Genomic DNA, 25,672 nt, shown 5'->3' with positions numbered 1-25,672 from the left:
AAGCGGCTGAGCATGTGCTCTTAACCAGTATGCGGGCCACCTTGCCTCGCCACGCCACCAGAAGGGGATGGACACGCCTTCCCAAGAGCCACAGGACCCTGCCAACACTGGTGTAGGCCAACCGCAGACCGTCTCCACGAGGCTCTGAAATTTGCCCCCAGTGGGTCCTGCAAAGCACAGACTTGTCACGCTTCCTTAGAAGTTAATTTTTCTGATTAATGTTTCACTAGGAAAAGAGTAAGACAAGTCACTTCTGATCCCCTGCCATTGGTTCTTTGGGAGAAAACGGTCTCTGAGTGCGCAGAGACAGACACTCTGGGGACAGATGAGAAGTCCATGCAGATGTTTGGCAGCAGAAATTAGCAAACTCTTTAAAATCTCGCCAACGGCAACAGATGGTGTGGTCTGAACTGGAGAAGCCCTTTCTGAAAGCGGTACAGAGAAAGACTTACAACATTTCTACCCTCTGACCATGTAGCACACTTACGAGGAGATCAATGCAGGTGACAGGAATACAAGTGACTGTGGATGTGGAAGAGAAAATACAAACTGGTGTGTGCCGGTAACCACGTGAAAGACACGGGGACACGTGCAAACTGATCCAAAGTGAAAACTGCTGTGGCTCTTCTCCATCATTTTAAACAAACGAAAGGGTGTGTGTGTGTGTGTGTGTGTGTGTGTGTGTGTGTGCACCCACAATCTTCTCGTGAAGCCAAGTTTTAGTCTTATCCACAGCCTGGCTGACAGCTGCCACCAAACAATGGCGAGACACGACAGGATCGCGCTTGTGCCCAAGTGGCGACATAGCCCTTGTCCCTGGATTACAATTATTCAGCACAAAACACTGATTTCAGCCTCCTCGTGCTGGTTTTGAGCCTGAATGCAGAATTTGTGGGCACCTGTTTGTACTCCCCACACGACAAACACAAGAGGCGTGTCTCTCTCTGTCAATACATCCAGGCTTATTGCTAGCTTGGATGGATTTGCCGCTTACGAAGCCCTCTCCAAAAGGTAGAAGCAAAGACGGGGCCTGCTGGAGGGTCCGTCCTTACTGCCTCGTGGGTACAAGCTGTTGGATTTATTTCCTTCCCCTTTTACTTGTGGATCAGGCGGCAAGTTGAGGTGATAAGACCTAGAATACGGAGCCCCTTCTCCTAGGAAAAGACGAGGACGTCTTCGGTGGAGGCATACTGAAAGCCATACCGAAAGCCACCCACTCGCTACAGCCTGGCTTCCTGGGCAAGGATACTGTGCCTACTACAGAAATTATGGCTCAGGACCCGAAGTCCTTCTGGGGGAGAGACACATGAAGAAAGCTGACTGCTCCGTTTTTAAAAACGATTGGCTAAAGGAGAGCCGCACGGGCCAGCTGGACCCTCTGCTGAATCTCTCCAAGTTGGCCACACGTGGGTAAACAGTTAACGTGGACTTAACAGCAGTGGTTTGTTGTACAAACCATATTGGAGTTAAAACTCTTCCTCTCTAGCCATCCTAATCCAAATGTAGAAAACCAGAAGTTACCAAAACCTGGTTACCAAAAGGTGTTTTGTGTTTTTTTTTAAAATTTTTTCCTCTTTTAGGTCTCCTCCAGCACCCGTGTCCAGCTACAGAGCAGCGGGGGGAGGAAACCGAAAGCATGTGCGAAGCACCCACTTCCTTTTACTGTCCTTGAAAACCCAACTTACTATTTGTTCCTCAGAGTATCTGAAGAAAAGCGTTCAAATCCTCTATGAGCAGACTCAGTTTCCTCGACCCTTTCCTTCTAGATTGTGGTGGCTGCATCGTTCATCACCACCTCCGAAGCCCAAAACGCGGCTGGAATTGACAAACAGAGAACTCCCAAAGCCGCACAGACCAGGTTACTCTATAAGAGACGGGGGGAGTTTCCACACTGACAGTCATCGAAAGTCATGAGGGCGAATGTGCTGTTGGAAAGCAGGCGTTGAAGTAAATCTCTTTCCAATGCAATGATTATCTTTTACTAACTTGTGAAACTGAAGCAACTGTCAGTAGACACAGGCTGGACTTTTGTTTCAGACCCACACAAATATGTCCAACTGATCTATCTGACAAACGTGCAAATGCAGTTCAGTGGGGGAAGAAGGACAGCCTTTTCCAGAAATGGAGCTGGAGCAACGGGACACCCAAAGGCTGACAAATGAACTTGTCCTAAAAATTAACTCAACGTGGATCACGGGCTGATGTAAAACACAAAACTATAAAACTTACTAAGGAAACACCAAGGAGAAAGTCTTCAGGATCTAGTGTTTGGCAGGTATGTTTTACACTTGACACCAAAACCGTGATCCATAAAAGGGAAAGTCAATAAACTGAATTTCATCAAAAGTAAAACTTGCTGAGTGAAACACTCCCTCTTAAGAGGATGAAAAGAGAAGCTGCAGACTGGAGCCAAACGAGCACAAAGCACGTATCTAACAAAGGACGAGTCTCTGTAACATGTAAAGCATTCTCAAAACTCAACAATAAAAAAACAAACCATCCGGTTAGAACACGGGCAACGGATTGGAAGAGGTACCTCACCCAAAAGGCGACATGAAAAGATGCTTAGCGTCACGAGCCATGAGGAAAATGTACATTAAAACTAGGGTGACATTTCGCTACATCCCCACCAGAACAGCTAAAATAAAAAAAAAAAAATTAAAAAATAGTGACACCACCAAAGGCTGGTAGAAATGCAAATGTTTCGTCTACTTGGGAAAACAATCTGGCACTTTCTTTAAAAACTAAACATGCAACTACCACGTGACCTCGCAACTGCGTTCCTGGGCATTCACCCCCATGCACACGTGTGTGCACAAGCTTTGTGCATCAGAGCCCCCAAACGGGAAACCACCCAGACATTGCTCACCAGGATCATCCCGTGGCACGTCCACACCAGGTACACTATTTGGCGATGACAGGGAATAAACGTGGGAATCTCCAGATTATGCCAAAGGGACAAAGGCAATCCAAGAGGGTTACATCCTGTCCGATTCCATTTATGCGGCGTTCTAGAAAGGACGACAGTGTGGAAATGGAGAACAGTCGTGGCTGACAGAAGGTAGGGGTGAGAGAGGCTGGGGCTCCGTCCGATGGACATGCTGTCTTTATTTCCATGGCAGCGCCCTGTTGTGCTTTGGAAGATATTATCATCGGGGAAACTGAGGAAATGGTGTGGGGGGTCTCTCTGCACTATTTCTTACAACTGTATGCAAATCTACAATTATCTCCAAAAGAGACGTTTATCTTCAGAAAAAAGATTAATAACCATCTGCAATTCGTCTTTTTTAATTCCAGAAATCGAGCCCCTCGTCTTTCAAAATTCTTTCTTCTCAAAAAAAAAAAATCACTGTTCATTAATAATGAGTTGGTATGGGGCGAGTGTACTTTGCACTTGGGACAGACATGAATTTGGGAACCCAAATAACGGACTGTCGTGGGTTAAATTGTGCCCCCCACCCCACCCCCAAAAAAAGATATGACCACGTCCTACTCCCCAGAACCTCAGAATGTGACCTCATTTGGAATAAAGGTCTTTGCAGATGTAAGTAAGGTGAAGGGTGTCGAGATGAGATCATCCTGGATCAGGGCGGGCCCTAAACCCCAGGACACTGTCCTTGTAAGACTCAGAAAAGCAGGGAACACAGACACAGGGGGAGGCCACGTGGACAGAGGTAGAGGTGCAGTGATGCCTCTAAGCCAAGGAACTCCACCGGCAGCTGGGAGAGAGGCTGGGCGCGACTCTCCTTCAGAGCCTGCAGAGGGGACCTGCGCCCATCACCCAGCTTGTGGACTTCTGGCCTCCGGACAGTAAGACAATAAGACCCTGTGGTTTTAAGCCTCCAGGTTTGTTGTAATCTGTTACTGCAGCCCTAGGAAACGAAGACACCTTGTCATTTTGTAACTGGTGGGTTTAATTTTTCTCTCTTTTTCTAATCACAGAGAATGAGACCCCTTTCTTCAACCTCTATGTATGTCTACTCCGGCACACAATGCCTTTTTTCTTCTTCCAGAAGCCATATGCCATAAGGATGCTTATCATTTCACCTTATCGTCTTTTCCTACAGAATTTTTCCTGGTGTTTTCTGTTTGCTCCAACAGTAAACGATTGCTGGTTGGTACGTAGGAGTGTCGACTTCATCAAATATCCTGGTGAATGATTATCACACATGCTAAACAGACTCAGCCCATTTTTAAAGACTTGAACTATGCTTGCAAGTAACACTACACTGAGGATTGGGCTTACTCTACTGTTTCCTGGGTGACTAAGAAGTTTCTAGATCCTGCAGTGTGCTCCGGGATCTTCAAAATGAGTAGCAGTTATTGGGCTGCGGATGTGAAAGGGCCATTTATGATAGCTTCTGTGTTTTGACAGAAATGCCCAATAAACTTCTGGGCAAGATAGATTAAACACACACACACACACACACACACACACACACACACAGAAAAAAAGGAAGGTGGGCGAAAACTACCTAATTGCCACAAAGCTCTAAAGTGCAAAATATGGGTCCTTTAGGAGCAGGCTGGGCACACAGCCTGGCTGGATACCCAACCCTGCCGCCCCTACATAGGTTATATCTGAGGCCACACAATCTCTCAGACCGATGCTGAATGACCCTGTGTCAACTGTGAGGGGTGACAGCCGAGCCTCGGATGGGCCAATAACACAAAATACACATTCAGTGAAAACGACTCTCCTCTCTAAGACGCTGACGTTTTCATTTCCACAAACCTGTCCCGCACATACTCTCCTGGGAAACTGTATCTTGTAACTCAGGTGAGGACGTCGTCATGCTTCACCTGCTTTATTCTCTTCACACCTAAACACCGTACAAACCTCTGTTTTCTCGAGCTTAGAATTCTGTACTTTGTCCCGGCTTCGTCGTTAGTCCTGATCATTTAAATCCTGAGCTCAAAGTCTGGGTTTCTCTCATTTCTGTCGTTCTGACCCTGGTCTTTCTACTTCCTCGTCCTCTCGGCCTTGGCTCCCCAGATCCCGACCAGATCAAAGGTGGACCACAAGAGGGCGCCAACCCAGCAGCTGGCTGCACCCTGAACCCAGGGACCAGACACCAGAGAGCACACAGGGCAATAACTGAACGGAAATGAGATCTAACCAAGTGGGTTGTAAGGCGCTTCCTGTGCTCAGACAAAGAGTTACAGAAAAACCTGCAGCTGTGTCCCTCTGGAATTCATCCGGAAAGAGACACAGGATCCACGTGTAAGCCTCTGGCCCACAGCTGCACACGTGTTGAGGAAACAGGCTTGTGGAATCACTTTAAGCAGAAATCTGCGGCAAGCTGGGCGGACAGCCTAGATGATGGCCATCTGTGATACTACCTGTCCTTAAAACGCCCCACGTGGGGTATTCCACGAAGAGCATGAGCCCATATTTCTCCCTACCATGACAAGTAGCTATAAAATAACACCCATCCCCCTACCAGGAAACACCACAAACTAAAGAGTGATGGGGAATTTTCGTCCGAACAAGCCTTCTATAAACACTACATGTATAACTGAAAGCAGGAAATCAAGTGCCTTAAATACCCTGTATTCTTCATCTTACCTTGACAATTTCCTTCTTGTCCCTCCACCTCAAATGGCTCCTGCTAATTTCTAGGAAACAGCACACAGATGTCCCCTCAGGGAAGCTTCCTGTAAGGTCTGCCTGTCCAGATGGAGTGAGCGGCTCAAATCCCTTCTTCCTAAATCATTCAACTAGAACCCTGTTGTCAGACACTGCAGCTCATAAGCATCTTCATTCCTATACTATTAAAATGGTCTTTCAACCAGCAGAGTGGGAGAACTGGAGACCCACATGCGAAAAAAAAAAATTAAGCTGGAGCCTCACCTTACACAATATACAACTATTAACGGAAATAGATCAAAGGTCTAAATGTAAGAACCAAAACTATAAAACGTAGAAGAAATGATAGGAGAAAAGCATCGTGACACTGGATTCGGCAATGATTTCTTGGACATGATACCAGAAGCACAGGAACAACAACAAAAAATAAATTAGATGGGCTCCATTAAATTCAAAACATTTGTGCATCAAAGGCCACTGCCCACACAGTAAAAAGCTACCTGAAAGATTGGGGAAAAAACACTGCCAAATCACATACCTGATAAGGGATTAACATGCAGAACACATCCAGAACTCCTACAACTCAACCAAAAGAAACCTGACCTTAAAAATGGGCAAAACACTTGAACAGACATTTCTCCCAAGAGTATATATAATCAATGGCCAAAAAGCCCATGACAAAATGCTCAACATCATGATTAGGAAACGCAAACCAAAACCGTAACACCTCTTTACGCCCATTAGGATGGTTACTCTAAGAAGAAAAACACCCACTGAAAATAACAAGCGTTAGTGAAAATGTGCACCTATTGGAACCCTGTACACCTGCTGGTGGGAATGGAAAATGGTACAGAGATTCCTCAAAACATGAAATTATCATATGATTCAGCAAATCCACTTCTGGGTATACATCCAAAAGAATTGAAAGCAAGACTTGAACAAATATTTGTCCGCCCATGTTCATAACAGCATTATTCAAAGTAGCAAGAGGTGGAAGCAACCCGAGTGTCTTGTCTATTCACAGATGAATGGATAGACCAAATGTGGTCTATCCATTCAGAGGGACATCTATTCACCCTTAAAAAGGAAATTCTGAGACACGTTACAGCATGGTTGGACCTTGAGATGATCCCTGAAGAAACTAAGTCAAATGAGATAAGCCTGGGCGGCCGGTTAACCCCGTTGGTTAGAGCGCGGTGCTCTCAACAAGGTTGCCGGTTCGATCCCCACATGGGCCACTGTAAGCTGCGCCCTCCACAACTAGATTGAAACAACTACTTGACTTGGAGCTGATGGGTCCTGGAAAAACACACTAAAATCATAAATAAATAAACAAGCCAACCACAAAAGGACAAACACTGTACGATTCCACTTATATGAGGTCCCTAGGGCCCTCAAATTCAGAGACAGAAAGTAGAATGGTGGTTTCCAGGGCCTGGGGGCAGAGGGAAAGGAGGAGTTATTGTTTAATGAATCCAGAGTTTAACTTGGAGAAGATGAAACAGTGCTGAAGCCGGATGGTGATGGTGGTTGTACAAAAAGGTGACGGTACTTAATGCCACAGAACTGTACACTTTAAACACAGGTAAATTTTATGTGATGTATATTTTACCCCAATAAAAAAAAAATTATTTACATCACTACTCTCCTCTCTACCACTAAACTACATAAACCAAGGGCAAGGGTCTTATCTCATTAATCTTTGTACACATACCCCACTGCCGGGCCCTCCATAAAAGTAAGCTGAGCCTGTGTCACATTTCTCAGGCAAAGATGCCTCTAGTTCAAATGCCGAAAAGTAGCCCCTGAAACCATGATGGGGGAGGAGGGACGGAGAGACCTTGTCATACAACCTTTTCCCCAGTTATAGCAATCAATTACCTCACTAACAAAGACTTAAGAAGAAAACATCAGGAGCTTGCATCACTAGTTACCAGCTTCAAGCCAAGCTCTTAAACGTGCTTCCCTCTGGTACATGCTGAAAGCACAGCATGTGCTCTGCTCTCCCCAGAGAGGGCTTCCTCTTCCAGGAAGATTTAAAAGACTGCTCCCCAAAAGTACCTTTGTTCCCCATTCCCCCTTTTCTTCCGCCCCCTGCCCCATAAAGGCTGCACACCAAGTAACTGGTAGGAAGCGCGAGTCAGGGAAGAGAAGTGGGTCTCACACCTTTTTCTCCGGTGTGAGTTCTGTCGCTGCTGAGAGAAGGTCAGTGTGATTGGATGAGTGTGCCCTGGGTGTGGGCTCATGATGATGGCCATGCTTGTCACAGAAAACCACCTCCCTCCCTTTCCCAAGCTTTCTTAGGGGGTTCTCGGCTACGACCTGGGGTGTGTGCTTGTTTCAGATCACCTGTCTTCTCTGGAAACTTTGAAGAGCTTCCTACTGAAATGGAACGGACAGTCAGTGGCTCACTTTTCTGTGTGGGAGAGGTTAAGAAAGATAATATAATATAGGTCTATTTTTCTTTACATGAGAAACACAAGGAATATGTAAAAAGGGCTGAATGAGAAAGAACATCAGTTGCCCCCCCACCCCCCAAAAAAGCAAGAGCACAAAAATGTTGACACAACAATTCGTCCAGTGTTTTCGATGGTGGCTCTGACTGCTGCGCCAACAGCAAGCACCAAGGATTCTGCCCATCACCTTGGCAAGAGTACGACAAACGTTCGTCCTTTGAACCAATCATGTGACTTCTGGAGATTTACCCTGAGGAACTGATTAAAAAGGAACAAAAACTTATGAAGATGTCCATCACTGCAGAAAAGTTTATGAGAACCTACACCGTCAGCAACGGGGGGGGCGGGGGGGGTTTGTTAAATAAATCTTGGCACGTTGCACATGAAACGTAACACAGCTTTACGTTCTTTTTTAGCAAAAGAATATTTGCTAATATGGGGATATGCTCAGCGTGTGTTCAGTTTAAAAAAACTAAGACACAGAACTATTTTTTCTCAATTCCGTCCAAAAATCAAGTATGTCCCATGGGTGTACACATAGGAAAGTTCAGAAAGAAATATCAGTTTTAACAATGGTTAGCTATAACCATAGAAAGTATCAATCATTTTTTTTCTTCTTTATACTAATTGAATTATTTTTTATACACCAAATGATAAGGCTCTGGCAGAAAGAGGGCCAACTAAATCCCATACACAAGTGCTGATACCTCTAAAAACAATAAGATGACATTTGTTTCCGAAATGTTGTGTTTAAAAATATCAGCCTGGGGCGGGCCGGTTGGCTCAGTTGGTTGGAGCGCAGTGCTCATAACACCAAGGTCGCCGGTTCAATTTCCACATGGACCAGTGAGCTGCGCCCTCCACACCTAGATTGAAAAATGACTTGGCATCCTGGAAAAACACACTGTTCCCCAATATTCCCCAATTAAAAAAAAAAAATCAGTCTGTTTACAGTGCTTAAGAATGACAGCTGAGAGGAGAACTGGGCACAGTCCATCACCATTAGGGCAGGGTGTGAACGGCCGGAGATGGAAAAAATCCTGTGGTTTCCCATTCTCCCTCAGCGCTGTGAGTCTAACCACTACAAAAGCGAAAGGATGTGCAAAAACAAGTGGTGGATCCAGGACCCTGCTCTGTGGGGTCACTTACCTGGTTGTAGGAAAAACAAGGCAGGAGGTTTTAAAAAATAAGTGTCGTGACATTTTTATAATACCCTCATCCTATGGAACACACGCATCGTGTCACTGGTAGACACCACGCTTTCTGTAAACAGTTCAGAGAACTTGCTCCGTAGCATAGACCAAACTGGTCTGCAAACCAGAAATTAGGAAACACTAGATGAGCTCTCGAACCCCACGACTAATAGTCTACACTTTCAGAACGCCCGGTCTGAGGTCATTCAGGCTCAGTCAGCCACACCAAGCGCAAGTGCAAAACTAACTGCGAGAACGCTTTCTTAGCGTCTGGTTCCAATGATGTCTCGCCTTTTAACCCACGGAAGGCCCTGGCTTGAAAAGGTTCCCTTCTTTGCGAAAGACCCCACAGGCCGTCCCCCACTGACAGACCTATGACCAGCCAACAGCTCTCTGAGCAAAAGTGGGAACGCAGTTTGCCACACAAACGAGTGAGGATTGGGTTCCCAAAATCACCCACAGTGCTGGCGACATACGGACGATCCGTCTACAAAACAGAGGAAACAAAACTGCTGCAATCCTAAAATTTAAGTGAAGAACACCGGTACAAGTGAGTGAATGCTGGTGTTGGGGATACAGACAGACTCGTCGTTTCCGAAGCTGATTTCTTCATGCCACGCACAGAAAGTGGCCAGTGTGGCTTTTTCTCCAACACATCGCCTGCCCACGACCCTCTGGACGTCACTCCAAACCTCCCTGCCCCACTGGTTTTCTGCGTGTCCCCAGAGATGAGCCCGCACGCGCATACACGGAAGGGGACATTCCTAGGGTTCAGGTGCCATGTCCTCGGGCATTCTCCCTCCTGCAGCCGGGCCTCTCCTGGGCCGACAGGTGAGCACCGGGCAGGGAGTGGGCGCTGACCCCCTGTAACCTACAGAAAGGACTCTGAAGCAGGTGCTGCTGGCTCAGCACATTCTGTAACACGTCCGGACACTTCTGCTGCAAGGCCTGGCGTGACCTGCCTGGGCCTGGCTGCTCTCTCGGGGAACAAGTTCCCAGGTCTATCAGAGCAGCTGTCTGCTTGCTTGTTCATCTGACAGCAAAACCGAGCTCACGTAGGCAAGGCTGCCAAGGGGCAGAAGGAAGCACAGCCACTCTGCACGACATGCAGACCCACCGATACGTGCAGGCAGAGGTGGACAGATCATCGGTCAGTCCTGGTTCCGTGCCTCATTGGCTGAGCCACCTCGGGTGGGTTACTTAACCTCTCTGAGCCTCCACTCCTCCCCTGAAACAGGACCAGGAACTCACGGCTCAGAACAGAAGTATTGGGCACCTTTTCATCCTGACGTGCACCTTGCACAGTGCCTGGGACACTCTGATACCCGTGGTGCCTCCCTCACATGTGTACATCTGCACACACCTGACAGACCCCACCTCGAGGGTTTCTGTAATGGCATGGAGGAACAAAACCATTCTCCAGTTTCACCTCCTACCACGTCCCCTCCCTCAGTGTCTCAGAGGGCAAATTCTCAAGGGCCAAGATCCCCCAGACCCCTCTGTACCTCTCTCTCTCTCATCCCTCCAGCAGGCTCGGCCCTTGGGACGTCCCGCCCAGAGGACAAAGCAGGCCTGCTGAGGCCATTAACCATTCAATGTGTGAGGCCAGCACTGCCGGCCTAAGGCACACACTGGAGGGGGCAAAGGAAAGAGAAGGACAACAGAGGAGGGGAAGCAGAATGAGTCAGGTGACAGCCAGAGCAGCAGGCGGAGGACAGGCAGGGCACAGTGGCAATGGGACACCATCCAAATGCCTTGTTTGGCACACAGGGCTGTGAGGCCGGCCTCCCCTGCTGCTCCTGCCACGTACTGGCTGGGAGCACACACTGCTGTCCCCAGCCCTCCAGTTCCGTCTGGAATGCCGCCCTGCGTGTCCCCACCCCCTTCCAATCTGGCGAACACCTGCTCACCCTTCTACTCTGACTCAGTCACGTCGCCTGCCTTCCCCACCCCACCCCCCAGCAATGACGCCCCCCCCGGGTGTCATGCCACTTACTCAGCACACGATCGTCACTTACATCACCCAGCTGTCTTCTGTTGCCTGACTCATCTCTGTGTGCCCAGAAGTAGGGATACAGCAGGCACTCAATGTTTGCTGGATAAATTAACGACTCGGGTGGCACACAGTACCACGGCGTGCCTACGGCTTTGATGGAGCTCAGGAGTTCAGCAGAAAGGAGGCTTCAGAGAACAAGGCGCAAGTACGCTGTGCTACGTGCTAGTTGAGTGTGCCTGGAAGCCACTCATTTGTGAACCTTCGTTTTATCGTGGATTAAAAGCAGGAGAGGTGGATCACACCAGGCACCTCCCACAGCTGCGGCTGACCCCAGGGTCACCTGAGAAAGCAGGTGTGAGAGTCTCTCTGGGTCCAGATGCTTTCCCACACCCCTGGGCACATTCTCCTACAGAGAAGGAAGCCGTGGCACGCGTCTGACGGCCTCCCAGGTCTCATCTGTGTCAACATGTTCCCAAACGTTAAAAAGACAATCTTGGCGCCTGGGAGGGCTGCATTTCACGCAGATCCTCAATTCTCAGGCTCTAAACACGCGTCCCCAGCTGACAGCTGCAGCTGCCAAAGGAGTGACACTGGACTGTGGATGTGCTCTTCTGACTGATCTATTAAAAGCTTTCCAGCTCTCACGAAGTCAGCCCAAAGCTGAAGAGTTAGGCAGCTGAAACAGTTAAATCACCAAATGACCGAATAAACACAAGCAAGCTGACACAATTACACGTCACAACCTGTCCACTTATGGAAGTCATTCCAAGTCTCTTTTTCTAAGAGACACGCCTCTGCCCAGGGGCAGGATATATATAACAGTTACCACTAAGTGGGCAACTAAGAGAATTAGACTAAGAACCAGGGTCGAGTGTTAAAAAGATTTATTTTTAAAACTTGGGTGCGATCATTACAAGTTACTTAGGGGAAACATTTAAAAGGCAACAAACAAAGACTCACCTAACTCCTAACACGCCAAATTGTGTAGGGTTGCAACAGACACTTAGTGTTTGCTGGATAAATTAATGTATCAGACGGTCCCTAAGTCCCATACGTGGTAGCCAGCTGCTGTGATGGGCCTGGTCAGCTTGGTAGAAAGCAGGTTACAAAGAGAAGTTCAAGTACTGGCTATGCCTTTTACCAGCTGTGTGAGCTTGGGGAAGACTGATCTTTGAGCCTCAGTTTTATCATCTGTTGTAAGTGGGGATGGTTATGAAACTATGTAATACATTGTTTATAACAGCGAATACATAATCCCGCTACGCTGGCAGACACCTATCACTTCGCCATGGATAGCTCCTGATGGTTTAAAAACACTTTCATACCTACAGTATTTTCACATTTTATTCTTTCAACCCTTGGGTGCCAGAGACACCTTCTACTTTACAGAGATGATTAAAAATGGCAAGGTTGGCCACCGCGCATGGGGGCATAGCCGGAGGCTGAGCAGAGGGCACTCACGTTATCTCCACTGCCATACTGTGTGCTTCTGCCCAGGGTTCCAGGCCGGCCAGGATGAGCTGAGTGCCCAGCGCACCGCCCAGCCTGGCTGTGATGCTGCGCAACTCCCTGCCCCATCCCTGCACCCCCAGCTCTCCAGAAACCTCCATGTTCCCCAGCACAGGTGTTCCTGCTCCTACATGCCAGCCTCAGACAGTCACCCACGCAGCTTCCCACAGCTCATATTCTACCAGCCTGCACGTGTCCAGACGTCAGCAGAAACCCCGGGACATGCAATTCTGCTGACAGAGATTCTGTGGGTGCCAGTCACACAGGACAGAGGAGCTTGCGATGGAAAACACAGTAACTGGGAAGTGACTGGATAGACACGTGAAAACAGTCTGACTTCCCACCGTGGTGCATTCTGCGTCTGCTGAAATGTGTGAAGCTGCGAGCTGTCCTGAAACGAGAGGCCAGGCCCTAGGGTCCGCTGCTATATGTAAGTGCCTTACTTTGGGGCGTCTTTGCTGCAAAATCAATAGCGGCTTAGAAAGCTCGACGCCTAGGCCCTCACGGAAAGAAGTCAGAAAGCTCGATGCATCGCCACTAACCTTCCCCACACGAGGCCTGCTGAGCACGGGGGACGAGCCTTGAGGGGGCTGGCTGCGCCCCACCAGTTACAATCTATCCAGACATAATGGAGGCCCTTCCGTTTATTTTACAAGCGCCCATCCCTCTAAGGTGGGACAGTTCAAAACAGGGAGGAGAAGAAAACCTCAGCGGGCCGGGCTGCCACTCGGCACCACGGACTGTCTGGGACGAGGACGCGCAGTCGTCATTGGTCCCTTCAGAGACCTGTCCCTTCCCTTTTCCATGTCCCTGTGCACCTTCCAAAGGGAAGTTCTTTAACTTGTCAAATCCAGGTAAAAATCTTCTCCACTATGTTCCCCTAAAGCAGGGCTCGGGAAGTGGGGGGCAAGTGCAGGAAAAACAGAGGCTACAGGACACGCTGGGGACTGGACCACAGGAAGGCAGGTATGATTTATGGACGAGAAAAGACACAGTGAAGAGGGTGAGAAGAACCGCTGACAAGAACCAGGAGAAAACACAGGAAAAGGCCGATTTCTTTTACATTCAAAGATTCAAGAGACTGTTTTTTAAAACGGGAGGCTGGGTTAGCCACGGGCTGTCTAAGTCTAAGAGACGGGGTTAGGCCCGGGGTGGGGATACGATTCACCAAAAGGCCTCTGGGAGGCAGCTGCACAGCTGCCCTGGGGGGCTTCACCACCTGTCGGTCCTCCGGGTTATCAGGGACCAGATCCTAGAGGGAAACCAGAGAAACCAAAGTTTGCTTTCCCACGGGATTCGTGGGAGCCACCTGAAGTTCACTAACGTCCTAGCACCAGACACCGCTTGGCCCCCCGCCCTCCCTGGGGCAGCAGTGGCTTTAGAGACCGAGCCTTCTTTCTGTGTGTGGGGGCCCCGGGGGACGCAGGCCTGCGAAAGCCACCCCAGAACCCACTGCTTGACTGTTGCCTACACTGGGCATTCTCCCTCACAGCCGGAGCCCAAAATGCAGGAAGACGGGACCTTAACTTCCACATTTCCCAGGTAACACAGAATGCTGACTGTCCCGCTCCGACTGGCGGGGCTGGCGAAAGTCGCCACCCAAGAAGCTGAAACTGCTCAGGAAGAAACTCTGAAAGATGAGATCTTTACGTCCAAGTAACTAAATACACCTGCTCCCATTAACAGGTGTTCCAGACGCGTGAGTATGTATCCAGAGCCCCGTGGCTGTGAAAGTCAAGGGCTCCCAAGAAGATGGCTCATGTGTTTGTCCCAGGTTGTGAAATTCTCAAGGGGTGTACACACAGTTAGGGTGTGGAAATGGGAATGAAGTGCAGGACAGCACCGCTACCTAAGCCTGGTAACACTAAGGGCCCCAAAGAAATGTCTTCCACTGTTTTCACAGGAAACAAGCACCAAGCAGAGCAGGGAGTGAGAAGAAAAGAAAGGCTGTCTACAAAACGCATGCTGGCTGAGGGATGACATTCACGAAGGAAGACACTGAGCTTAAAAACTTACCTGTGATGACTGAAATTGCTTTCTGGAGAAAGGGCCTTCTGCAAATACCTGGCTGCAGAGGGGCACGGGGACAGAGAACCCACTAGATTTAGCAGGCAGACATAATACTTGGCCTACTTTTAAAAATATGAATATTTGGTATTTTGGTATGTTCTGTTTATTTTTCATGAAGACCAAAAAAAAAAAAAAAAACCACCAAACCTCATAAACATGGCTGACAAGGTAAGGGCTGGAAACACAGGAGAGACTCCCTTTCTCCTTACACTTTGCAAACACAGGTAGGCATGAAAATCGCCGAGATGACCTGCTGGGCACTGAGCCGCTCCCTGGCACCCAGAGTTTCCCATTTCTCCCATCTCTGAGAGACCCAGGAGACAGACATAGCCGGGAGGGTTGGTCTTCCAGGTACCAGCCTGAGCGCCTGACAGCATTCCAGTTTCACAGTCTGTTCTCTGTGATCCACGGGGGTTATTTTTTTGTTGTTGTTGCAAAATTCCGCTGCACAACGGCCCCTCGGAGCTCAGAAACAGGACGGGGACCCTGATTTCACGTGCAACTCACAAAGCAAAGGGGCGACTTGGAAGGAAAGAAACCACAGCTGGGGCACTAGGAGGTGGACAGCTTGGGACAACAGCCTTTAAGAGGAAGACCTCTCTTTGCTATCCGCGAGATGTTTGACTCAAAGCAACAGCTGACTGGCTCTCATCAGTCTACAGGATTTTCAGAATGTCCAAGTTCAGCCAGACTGTACCACAGGCCCTTGAATAGCAAGCCTCCTTTCATGATAAGGCTGACAGGCTGTCACAGGAACGTCACGCTTGTTTAATCCAGTTCCCCTCAATTTGTACCTAAGCAAAGAGACTGTTCTGGGACATGCAGTGATCTCAGCCCTTTCCGTAATTCCAAGACACTTCTGGGTCACCCCAGTAGAGTCCCTTTCCTGCTAACTCAGTCTCTCTGAGTGATGGGTGTACTCCTTGTACCTACTTCATCTAGAAAAGGACTATGTCACAGAAGCTTAGCACTTGCTACTAGCTGTTCAGCAAACCCTGGTGAAGCCTGGATGACAACCTCTGGAGTCGGGCAGCACACCACGAACAGAAAGGGAAGAACAACTACCCTGAACAAGAAAACCCTCTACTACCCATTCCAAGAGACATGTTTTGCCGTCTAAAATTAGCTTTTCCAGCTAATACAGATATTCGGGTTCCCTCACTGTAATCACCGTACAAAACTGGTCACTCATGCCCAACAGAAAAAGCTTAGAGCCAGAGATGGAAAAAGAAACTGCGTTTTAGGCAGAAATCCACCTCGTTTTTTCTCTGTCAACGTTGGATCGTATCGTTTTGTGTAAAACTCGAATTAGTTCCCAAGCACAGGCTTCCTTGGGAAGAGAAGGCACCCCTCCAGCTTCCTACCCCCCCACACACACCCCCTGCCCCGTTCCCTTCCCTCCGATCGCAGAGGCTGCCATGTCCCAGCTCAGGAGCACTTTGGGGCGACCTCATCAACTGCCACTCCAGAGAGAAATTCTGCGTTGGGGCCCACCCCTCACCCTCTCCCGGATCCAGAAACCACAGTCCTGCCACGTATTCCATAGAGACAACGTTTTCCTGCAGCTGGGATTCTGAGGGTGCAGGCGTCACCTGATGTCCTCCGTCTGGTTTGCTGGGAACCACTTGAGGGCCACAAAACCCCAACCCCCCTCTTTTCTCCTCAGCCGCTGCCCCCCCCACCCCCCCCACTCTGGGCCGGGTAACAGTAAATCAACACTGACATTCCAAGTGTGAGAACCTGCCTCTTCCTCCTGAGGGAGTTTCAGGCTCTGCTCTGCCTACTACCCGACCCTTCTTAGTTGCTTTTCATGATCGCATTACTTTGCCATTTCTCAGACAGGGCTCGTTTGGCTCCACGTCCACCTAGCCAGTCCCACATTTGTGCCCTGGGAACCACCCTGTGGACCACCCTGTTTTCTGAAGGTGGCTGGTACAAAAGCTGCCGGGTGCCTGCAGAGCGCCCCTTTCTACTCCAAACGCCCAGTCTCGCGAAAGCCCCACGTGTCTTCTAGAAGTTTAACTTCTACCGATTCTTTGTAAGATTCCAGAACGGTTACACAAACGAGTAAGTAACGCTGACCACCTGAGGGGAAAACTGGGCAAGTCACAAAAGAAATCCAGACAGCAACCACACGACAACCTTTAACTTCGCCCATGACGAAAGTCAAAACAATATGCCCCTCGTGTTTTTTTTTTCAATGTAGAACAGCAGTTAAAATGTTCAGCAACAGCCAGCACTCTCGTGCATCACCCCCTGTTCACAGCCTCAGCTGTGAACGAGTTTATAGGATCATAATATAAAACACTGGATGTTGCTCTCTAACTGAAACGCTACAGTTATGTTAGGAGACACATGGGCGAAGGGGGAAGCTTCCGTTAAAACCTCATCACCTGCCGTAGGTGGTCCATAAAGAATGCCTAGGGGCGGCCGTTAGCTCAGTTGGTTAGAGCCTAGATTGAAACAACGACTTGACTTGGAGCTGATGGGTCCTGGAAAAACACACTTAAGTAAATAAAAGTTGAAAAAAGAAGAAGAAAAAAAAGAATGCCTAGTATTGGGAGGAGGAAATCAGGAAACAGCAGTGTAAATGTGATTTTTTTAAAACACAGAGATAAATAAAAAGAGAAGTAACCCAAGAGAGGAAAGTGGTTGTCTCTGGAAGCGGGATGGGGTGGAGGAAGGATGGCTGGTTTCTGGCGGTCGGCCTCACCGTCATCATCTCCATCTTCATCAGACCTCACCTTCATCAGCTGTTTGCCATCGACCAGGTGACATTTCAATTGCCTTCTCTATATCATTCCATGTAAGCCTTATGATCTTTGAGGTGGGCGTGACGTTGGTACCCATCTTCGAGATGAGAAAATTGAGGTTCGCAAGTTAACTTTACCCACGACCAATGCACCAGGCAGGGCTGAGGCCGTACTGTTTGTCTTTTGATATATTATTTTAACTTTTACCAAAGTGATAACACACAGGTTAAAATTTGTAAGCACACACACAAGCAGCAGCATTTGGAAATAAGAGCGGCCAGGGACATCTCAGTCTACGTGGTAGAAGGCTCAGATGGGGAGAAAAGCAGGCCCGACGCTGCTGTCACACCCACGTGTCCACTGCATCTGGACAGGCGCCCGCTCTAGACAGGCCGAGCCCACACTTCCACCCAATCAGCGAGCATTCCTGGGCTGCAATGAGGACAGATCCAATCGCCCTCTGGGGACCTTCAGTCACACTCACCGCTTTCTGAGACAAGAAAAGCATAGTTCTGTTCTCTACATCGAGTGAGCTCCCGGGACCCTTGTAGCCTGAGACTGTGTCAATCCCCGTGTCAAACAGGCCTCTGCTGTCCTCACGCTCACTTCTGGAATGGAAGGTTTTCCCCGTAAAAAGTGCACACGTCGAACCTCTACGCTCAGTTTCAAGGAAGTGATGGCCCTTCAGACGGCTGCCCCTGCCCTACAGGGAAACCACTGGAGGGCAGGAGGAGGGCAGAGAAGACTTAACTGCCTCCCAAATGTTACTCTAAAACGTTAGTGCAAACAAAATTGTTTCAAGCAGTCTTTTTTCTCATCAGCAAAATTACAGGAACTAGGGGGGGAAAAAAATCACAGTCAAAAACCGGGATGCTCAAAACTCCAAATATAGTGTTTCCTTAGGATTCGGTGACATTAACTTTCTTTGCAGGAGTGGTATCTTCCAGTAAATAACAGAAGACAGGGGGTGGCAGCCATGGGCTGCACGAGCACCAGCCCCCAGCACACTGCTGATGAGGCTGAAATCGTTCCTAAATCTCAAGGAGACTGACATTGATTTTGCTCACGTAAAACCACCTCAGATTCTGTTCATGGTTACACAGCTAAAGTAATGTCACATGTCAAAGGACATGGTCTCCAAGGAGTCATGGAGGAAAAAAGTCATGTTTCCCCAGAGGGGTAACATTTATGTACAAAGGACTATATCTGTGCTTATGTGTATGTTTGTAATTGAAAGGACAACCACCAAATGGTCGGGAGGATGGCGGCTGAGGTGGGAATGTATTCGTGCGTCTGCCTGGGTGGTTTCATATTCGTTCCACACAAGGGTGCAGAGCGCTGCGTGCTGGGTGCTGTGGGAAGGGGGCCCCCCGGCCTGTGACGGCCTCAGAGACCCAGGGGAACAGAGAAGGTTCTGGACTCCGCAGCCGGTGCCTGGGTTTCAGTCCAGCCCCACCACGTGGTGCTCCTGGCACTGGAAACAGTGACTGCACTTGTCTGTGGGACAATCTCCTCAACCGGAAACAGGATGACAACAGCCACTCACCTCTCAGGGCTCTGGGAAGGATTAAAGCAACTACAGCACATGAAACCCTTAGAACAGTAGGGAGTCAGTGCTCAGAAAACATTCGCTATTATTAGCACAGTATGTTGAGAAGAAACAGGTAACATGCAATATATAAATAAATGCACGTTATTGAGTGGAGTAAGGAAAATAAAACAGGGCAGAGAGAGAGCGACCACAGGCCTCCACGGGTATTAGTGTATTTTACAACAGCATGAGTTACTTTGGATCAAGAAAACAAATGTGGCGAAACATGATACAAGTTCTTCCTAAAACTGTGCCACCTCTCAAAAAACCCGTGACCCAACAACTTCTTGAAACCTAAACATCTAAGAACTCCACAGAAAAGCATGTTCTTGCTATAAGTACAGGGTTCGTTTAAAGCTGGCTTTTCCACGCTCGTCTTACACAGTAACTGTGGATACAAACTTGTCATTTTTAAATTCACGACGTCGAAGTGTTCTGCCGCCGTCCCATGGTCCAGGATGCGTGTCCAGTCCCTCTGCCCCCCTCCGCTCATTCCCTCGCCCCCCCCACACACCCACACTCACACAGGAGGGCAGACCGTCCAACATAAACAAGTGTGCCTCCTGCTAGCACACTTCCTGCCGACTGTAGCCTCAGGTGCACTCTGGAGAGAACTAACATCATAACTACCGTTCTCAGCAGCATCGACTGAGAACTCTGTGTGAGACGAAGCTTTCGGATCCCAAATGCCATGTAAGATGCACAGAAAACAAAAAGACCCCGATGAATCGCCAAGGAAGTCAGCCACACCCTCACGGCACAAACATACATAAAATAAAGACACCTCCTTACACATTCCCTTGGGTATTTCTGAGCACCTCTGATGCTCCAGGCATCATAGATGCAGGAGACAGAGAGGAAGGACCTGGTTTGTAAAACTCAGTCTCCCGGGAAGACACACAAGCAAACAGACAGCAGGCTGGGCCGGGTGCCCGAAGGGGGAGCACAGGATGGAAGCCTCCGTTCAGACCGTAGTGGACTGACACACAGAGACACTTCCTCGGGCTTTGAGTGACCAGATAAAAAGGGAAGGGACAACATGTGCAGTAGAAGCAGTGACAGGTCCAGAGGTGCGTGAGGGAGCGCTCCGAGATGTGGGAGCTGGAGGGAGCTGGCAACCGGGATGGGGAAGGACAGGCGTGGCACGTGGGGAGCGACAGAAAGAAGGTTTAGGGGGGAGGCAGTGCTGACAGCAAAGACTGCAGGCACAAGAGGAGTCACTAAGGACGGACATAGGGGAGTGACAGGCGCGGTCAGAGCTGCATTTTAACGCTCACTGCAGCAGACTGGTGGCTGGGAAAGCAGCCACTGGAGAGTTATCCTCGCAGGAAAAAGGATGGACACAGAGGCTGGGGGTGGGGCAGAAGGGAAATTTTAAGAGAAATTCAGCAAGTGAAAGTAAGTGGTCCCCCTGGTTGGACGTGGGAGGATGCAGGGACGTGAGAGTGACAGGGGTGGCACGGGTGTCTGTCCTGTGATTTGTGTGGACAGAAAACCTAGGTCATGTGGCAGGTGTGCAGCTGGGAGCAGGGGAGGGCAGGTCTTAGGGACCAACTTCTGAGTAAATTGAGTTCAAGCACGTCAGGTGGCAATGCAGCCGAATAAATAGGAGAGGAGCCCAGGGAAGGACTCAGGACAGAAAATGGGGTGCTCGGCAAACGGAGGACCTGTGGATGGGGAAAGCACGTGGGTCAATTGGGGAGCTCTGTGGTATGAGCCAGACAGGGTGGAAAGCAGCCACAGAGAGGACGAGGGAGACCAGCGAGAGAGGGAGAAGGACAGCCAGCCAGCAGTGGTGCCATCGAGAAAGTTTCCGGGGGGAAAGGGTCACCATCCAGTGTCACAGAAAAGTTGGATAAGGAACCCAGAGCTTTCACGGGGCTTGGGAACTTTACCGTAGCCTTCAGTGCTCTCCAATCCCTCCTGCCCACGGACAGCTCTGACCGCCTGCCCCCTTACTTACATACTTGACACCTAGCACCCCCTCAGTGGTCGCCGCAAAGCCCTGTCTGTGCAAGAGCCTGGGGTTACACACACAGATGGCCTGCATTCCAGAATCCTGGAATCCACAAGGCAGAGGCCGAACAGCTGACCACAGCATGTGCTGCCATAGGAGAACAGCAAAAGGAGTCTCCTTGGTTCTGTTTAGCGGACATTTACTGGACACCTACCACGAGGCCAGGTACTGTGTAAGGCACTGGGTTCCCACAGACGAGTCAGACCTGGACAGAAAGCTCCATGAGGTCGAGGGTATCCCCGAACGCAGACCGCCAGCACCTAACCCAGGGCCTGGCACTTTGTAAGAAATCGACAAATATCATATGTGCTGAGGGAATGAATGACTGGAAGTCATGGCCTTTCTTCCAGTGGCCGACAAGGGTGAAAGCTTCAGAGGAGAAAATGTGGGACCTGGATAAAGGAGCAGTAGGACTTTGCTGGGTCCTCATGGCCGTCAGTGCCACCGTGCCTGGTCAGAAGTGGACAGCAGGATGGCTAAGGACCTCCAGCGAGTAGGCCTTTTCCGAACAAACCAGGGAGCTGTACTTCAGTGGCTGCCGGAACAGGGAGCATCACAAAGCTTCAATTCCATGGCCCACCGGGACCCCCCCAAGGAGGTCATGGCAGGCCCAGGACTCCGCTCTTCCCAGAACTCGCGGCCACAACACAAGCTTGTCCATGAACCATGTCTCCCGGTCCAGTTAGACAAGGAAGGCTCGGCCTGCATTTCCTTCCAGGAGAGCGATCACCGCCTCTCTGTTCAAATGCTACGTGTCACTTGACATCCTGCTCCTTCCACTTGCAAATGTTTACTTTCTCTACAGAGGTGGAGAAAAACTGACTAATCACAGGAGCATGTTTTTACCTCAAAAAGAAAAAAAAAATCAGCAGGTCTCCAGATGCCCCTCTCCCAATACATGAGGGTTCTCAGCCGATCTCACCAAACTCCACTTCCAGAGAAATCCCGGAGAAGGCTCCCTCAGATAACCAATAGAAACACGCCCTCAGTAACCGTGGACTGAGACAGAAGCCAGCCTCACCGCAGCGGCTCCCATAAAAGTCACGCCAATTCCAACACACCTGTTGGCAGACATGTTAGTGGGAGCCACAGAGAGGGGGCAGGCCCCCCGGGCCCCCAGGTTCTGCCCTGACTTCTGAGTTCAGCCCTGCTGAGAACTACTTACTCCCCATCCTTCCATAAACTTACCAGGACAGAAACGACCATCGCTGCCTCAGTTTAGAGTATTTTCATTTCTTTTGTCAATAAAACATTTCAAATGGTAGCGTCTCAGCTCCAGTATTGCTGTTTTACAGCAGAAACCAAGGTTTGGAACGCGTCTAATTACATAGCATCTGTGTTGCTGGAAGGAGGAACTCTGATCATCCCAGGTGTGGGGATGGCACATATAATAAAGCTTTGGCAAGTGTCCTGTCCTGGTCGTGTCGAGTCTCTGATTCCGTAAGGTCACACACAGCCCCTTCCCTACCAGCCACACTAAGAAGAACCTGAAAAGCTGCCCTGTCTCCCACGCCAGTCTGCTCAGCACGCCCTCACCCCAATCCAGGCCACAAAAGCCCATATTCAGATGGAGGCAAGCTGCCCAGAGCATGGAAAGTTTTCCTCTAAAGATGGTGCCTCCATCTCCCCTAAGACAAGGAAGAAAGTCCCTTTGGTTTAAAAGATCTCCTCATCGCATTTCCTGAGTTAAAGATCCACGTCCTATCAACAAGCATTTAGTTAAAAAAAAAAAAAAAAAAAAAACTGACATCCCTCTTAAGAACTTGACAGCAGCAAGACGTGAGGGTCCCTGTGCAGTTGATTTTGTATTTTTTAAACGCACCATTAAACACAGAGGCCATCGGGCGTGCACACCCACTCCGAGCTCTGCTGGGACAACGTGCCAGAAATCCCGCCCCGGGGAAGGGACCCCAAGGGGAAATACATGTGTGGACAGCAAAGCACCACTACCCACATATCCCAGCACGAGCCACAGCGAGCAGCTGAAACGCTGCAAACCAGCGCTGGAAGGTCACCGAGCAAGGAGTCATGCATTCCTCAGCCATTTAGTCAACAGGATTTGAATGCCTACTGTGTGCAATTCTAAATAGAGTGACCACGAGGACGTGACAGCTCACCACACTGCTCTCGGAAGGAAGTGCTGTCTGTCCCCAGAATGAAGAGCCTGCAGGACGTGGGAAGTGAAATGAGAAGCTGTCGCGAGGTGTCAAGCACAGCAGGGATGTTGTTATCCCAGCTTCAGGTGAACAGGGTCGCTCTGGCTGCTGCGATCAGAATGGAGTGTATGAGGACAGGGGAGAAGAGAGGTAGGTGAGTGGGAGACGACTCCAACGACCCAACTGGGGTGACGGTGGCTTGGACGGGGGGTGGGGAGCAGTGGGGGTGAAACGTGGTCAGGCTGTGGGCAGGCAGGTAAGAAGGGTGTGTCACCAAGATTTCTTCAGGGACCAGAGAGAAGTGAAAGAGAGGAGTCCGAAGGACTCCAAGGTTTAGGCCTGAACCACCAGAAGAAGGAAGAGCTAGGGAAGGCCACAGGTTGAGCATGTGTCAGGCGCTAACCAGTGGACATATTGATATTCCTGTTAAGTATCCAAGAGAAGACGTCAAGGAGTTTGAGAAAAAGGTCCTTAATCGTTGGTTATTCAACAAACATTTACAGAGAACCTAAGCCCAGTTTTCAGACTGTGTGCTAACCTCGAGCAGCAAGGAGCCTAGTCTCTGATCTGGGGCTCAGTCCAGAGAGGGCGGCAGACTAAACAAGCACGGAACATGCAGGCAGGGAGAGTCTATGGCTAAGATCTGCCAGGACGCGTTAACAACGCAGCAGAGACACCCCAACGCCAGGGCGGGCTTCCAGGACAGGCCCTGATAGGACACACAGGGAAAGACGACAGGGGTTATCCAGGTAAGGAAAAGGGAGGCGTGTGGGGGGAGGGACTCTGGGAAAAGGAGCAACACCCGTGAGAAGGAGCACACAGGTCTGAGCAGCTACGAGAAATGCAGCTGGTATCCAGCCGAGGTGCTCGCTGGCACACGGCAGAGGATGGCAGCCTTTCAGCACTCCACCAAAAATTGCGAATGTCACCCACACCATGCAGGGTGGGACGTGAGGACTCCAGAAGTACTTGGTATGTGTGAGCAGGGGTGAAAAAACAAGTCGAGGACACTCAGGGCTAGTTACAGAATTATGAAGTGTTAAAGGCTGAGAGGACCCTCCTCTTCTATAGGTGACCACACAGATACCTAGGAAGTAAGTGCAAGGCGAGGCTAGAACCCCAGGTTCCTAAATCAATGGCCAAACATGGGGGTGACTGGAAATATGAGTGCTGATCCTAACAAGGGAATGACTCAGTGACTGGGTAACGCATCCTTTTACACGTCTGGAGGTTTCCAGTTTCTGGCTTTCAACAAAATTAACAGAGGCGAGTGGCAAGCTGGTTGATCTATATAACTATCTCAGGTTCTGACGTATAACTTGAAAGGTGAAAACTGAGTGACCTTGATATAACAAAAGGCCTTCCAATGCCATCCACTTATGTCAACAGGGTTTTTCACAGTTTATATTATACAAGCAGAAAATCTTATTCTATCATTAAGTAATAGCGATGCACCAGTACAGGAAATATTGGGTAGGGGAGCTCCAACTCTCTCATCAAGCTGCTTTCCAGCGAGAGTCTCCCTTTTATGTTTAATGACTTATCAAAATGTGTATCTTGTTTTGATTAATTTATGTGAATAACTGTAATAATGCAATCCAAAAGAAATTCACACTGAGGGACTTAGAGAACAGGACATAAAATCATCCCAATCTGCATACAGAGTTTTGTTGAAGAATGATAGAATGAGCAAGAGAAGATTTTCAAGCATAAAAATAAATGAAATTAACATTTTGTGGGCGAAGTGACATTGAAATACGATTTCAAGGGAAAATGAACATTTCTGACTCAAATAAGAGCTTATTCAACTATTTTGAAATAGATGACAGTAGGTCAAATTATTACAGTACTGAAAGCCTACCCGATACATTGAAAAGAATGAAACGGTTCTTATTGTAAAATGTCAGTATATACAACAGGTCAGAAATTAAATCCTTTGCAGCTCTCTACTCATGATGAAAAAAACTGATGTCAAAAACACGGAAGGGGATAAAGCATTTTCTAAAACTCTTTGCAGTTATGGATGCAAAGATGTTTGAAGACCACAGGCCAGAATCACAGGCCCCACTCTTAGCGCCCCTCCTACTGCAAGCTCTCTCTGTCTAGCCTGAGAGACCACCAAGCTGTACGCAGCAGAGACAGGGTCGCCCCACCACGTCAGGGAGGAGGCCCTCTGGAGTCACCTGCAAACCTCTGCACTTCCTAGAGGATGGGTAAGAGCAAACAGCAAATGTTTGCTGTGATATGACAAAATAGCCCTCAGCCAAGGAAAAAAAATGGCCACGCTGCCAGAGCAGACAGCATACTTAAACAGACTGATTAAAGCAATAAAGAGGCACAA

General features: G+C 49.1%; 1 protein-coding gene across 2 annotated transcripts in view; it reads right to left on the bottom strand.

Annotated features, from left to right (window-relative positions):
- Window positions 1-25,672, bottom strand: part of UCK2 (uridine-cytidine kinase 2) — a 46,201-nt gene that overhangs the window by 13,867 nt on the left and 6,662 nt on the right. Inside the window, exon 1 of one of the 2 annotated variants that reach the window (XM_033093484.1) lies at window positions 11,258-11,263. The exons of the other annotated variant lie outside the window; for it this stretch is intronic. Coding sequence (XP_032949375.1) covers window positions 11,258-11,259 — 2 coding nt within the window. The 5' untranslated portion in view covers window positions 11,260-11,263. Of the gene's footprint in view, window positions 1-11,257; window positions 11,264-25,672 lie in introns of those variants that run through there. 2 annotated transcript variants of the gene reach the window in all.

The sequence above is a fragment of the Rhinolophus ferrumequinum genome, chromosome 22, assembly GCF_004115265.2.
Source record: "Rhinolophus ferrumequinum isolate MPI-CBG mRhiFer1 chromosome 22, mRhiFer1_v1.p, whole genome shotgun sequence".
Lineage (NCBI taxonomy): Eukaryota > Metazoa > Chordata > Mammalia > Chiroptera > Rhinolophidae > Rhinolophus > Rhinolophus ferrumequinum.
Note: the sequence above shows the minus strand (reverse complement) of the source record. Positions and strands in the feature narration are given on the sequence as shown.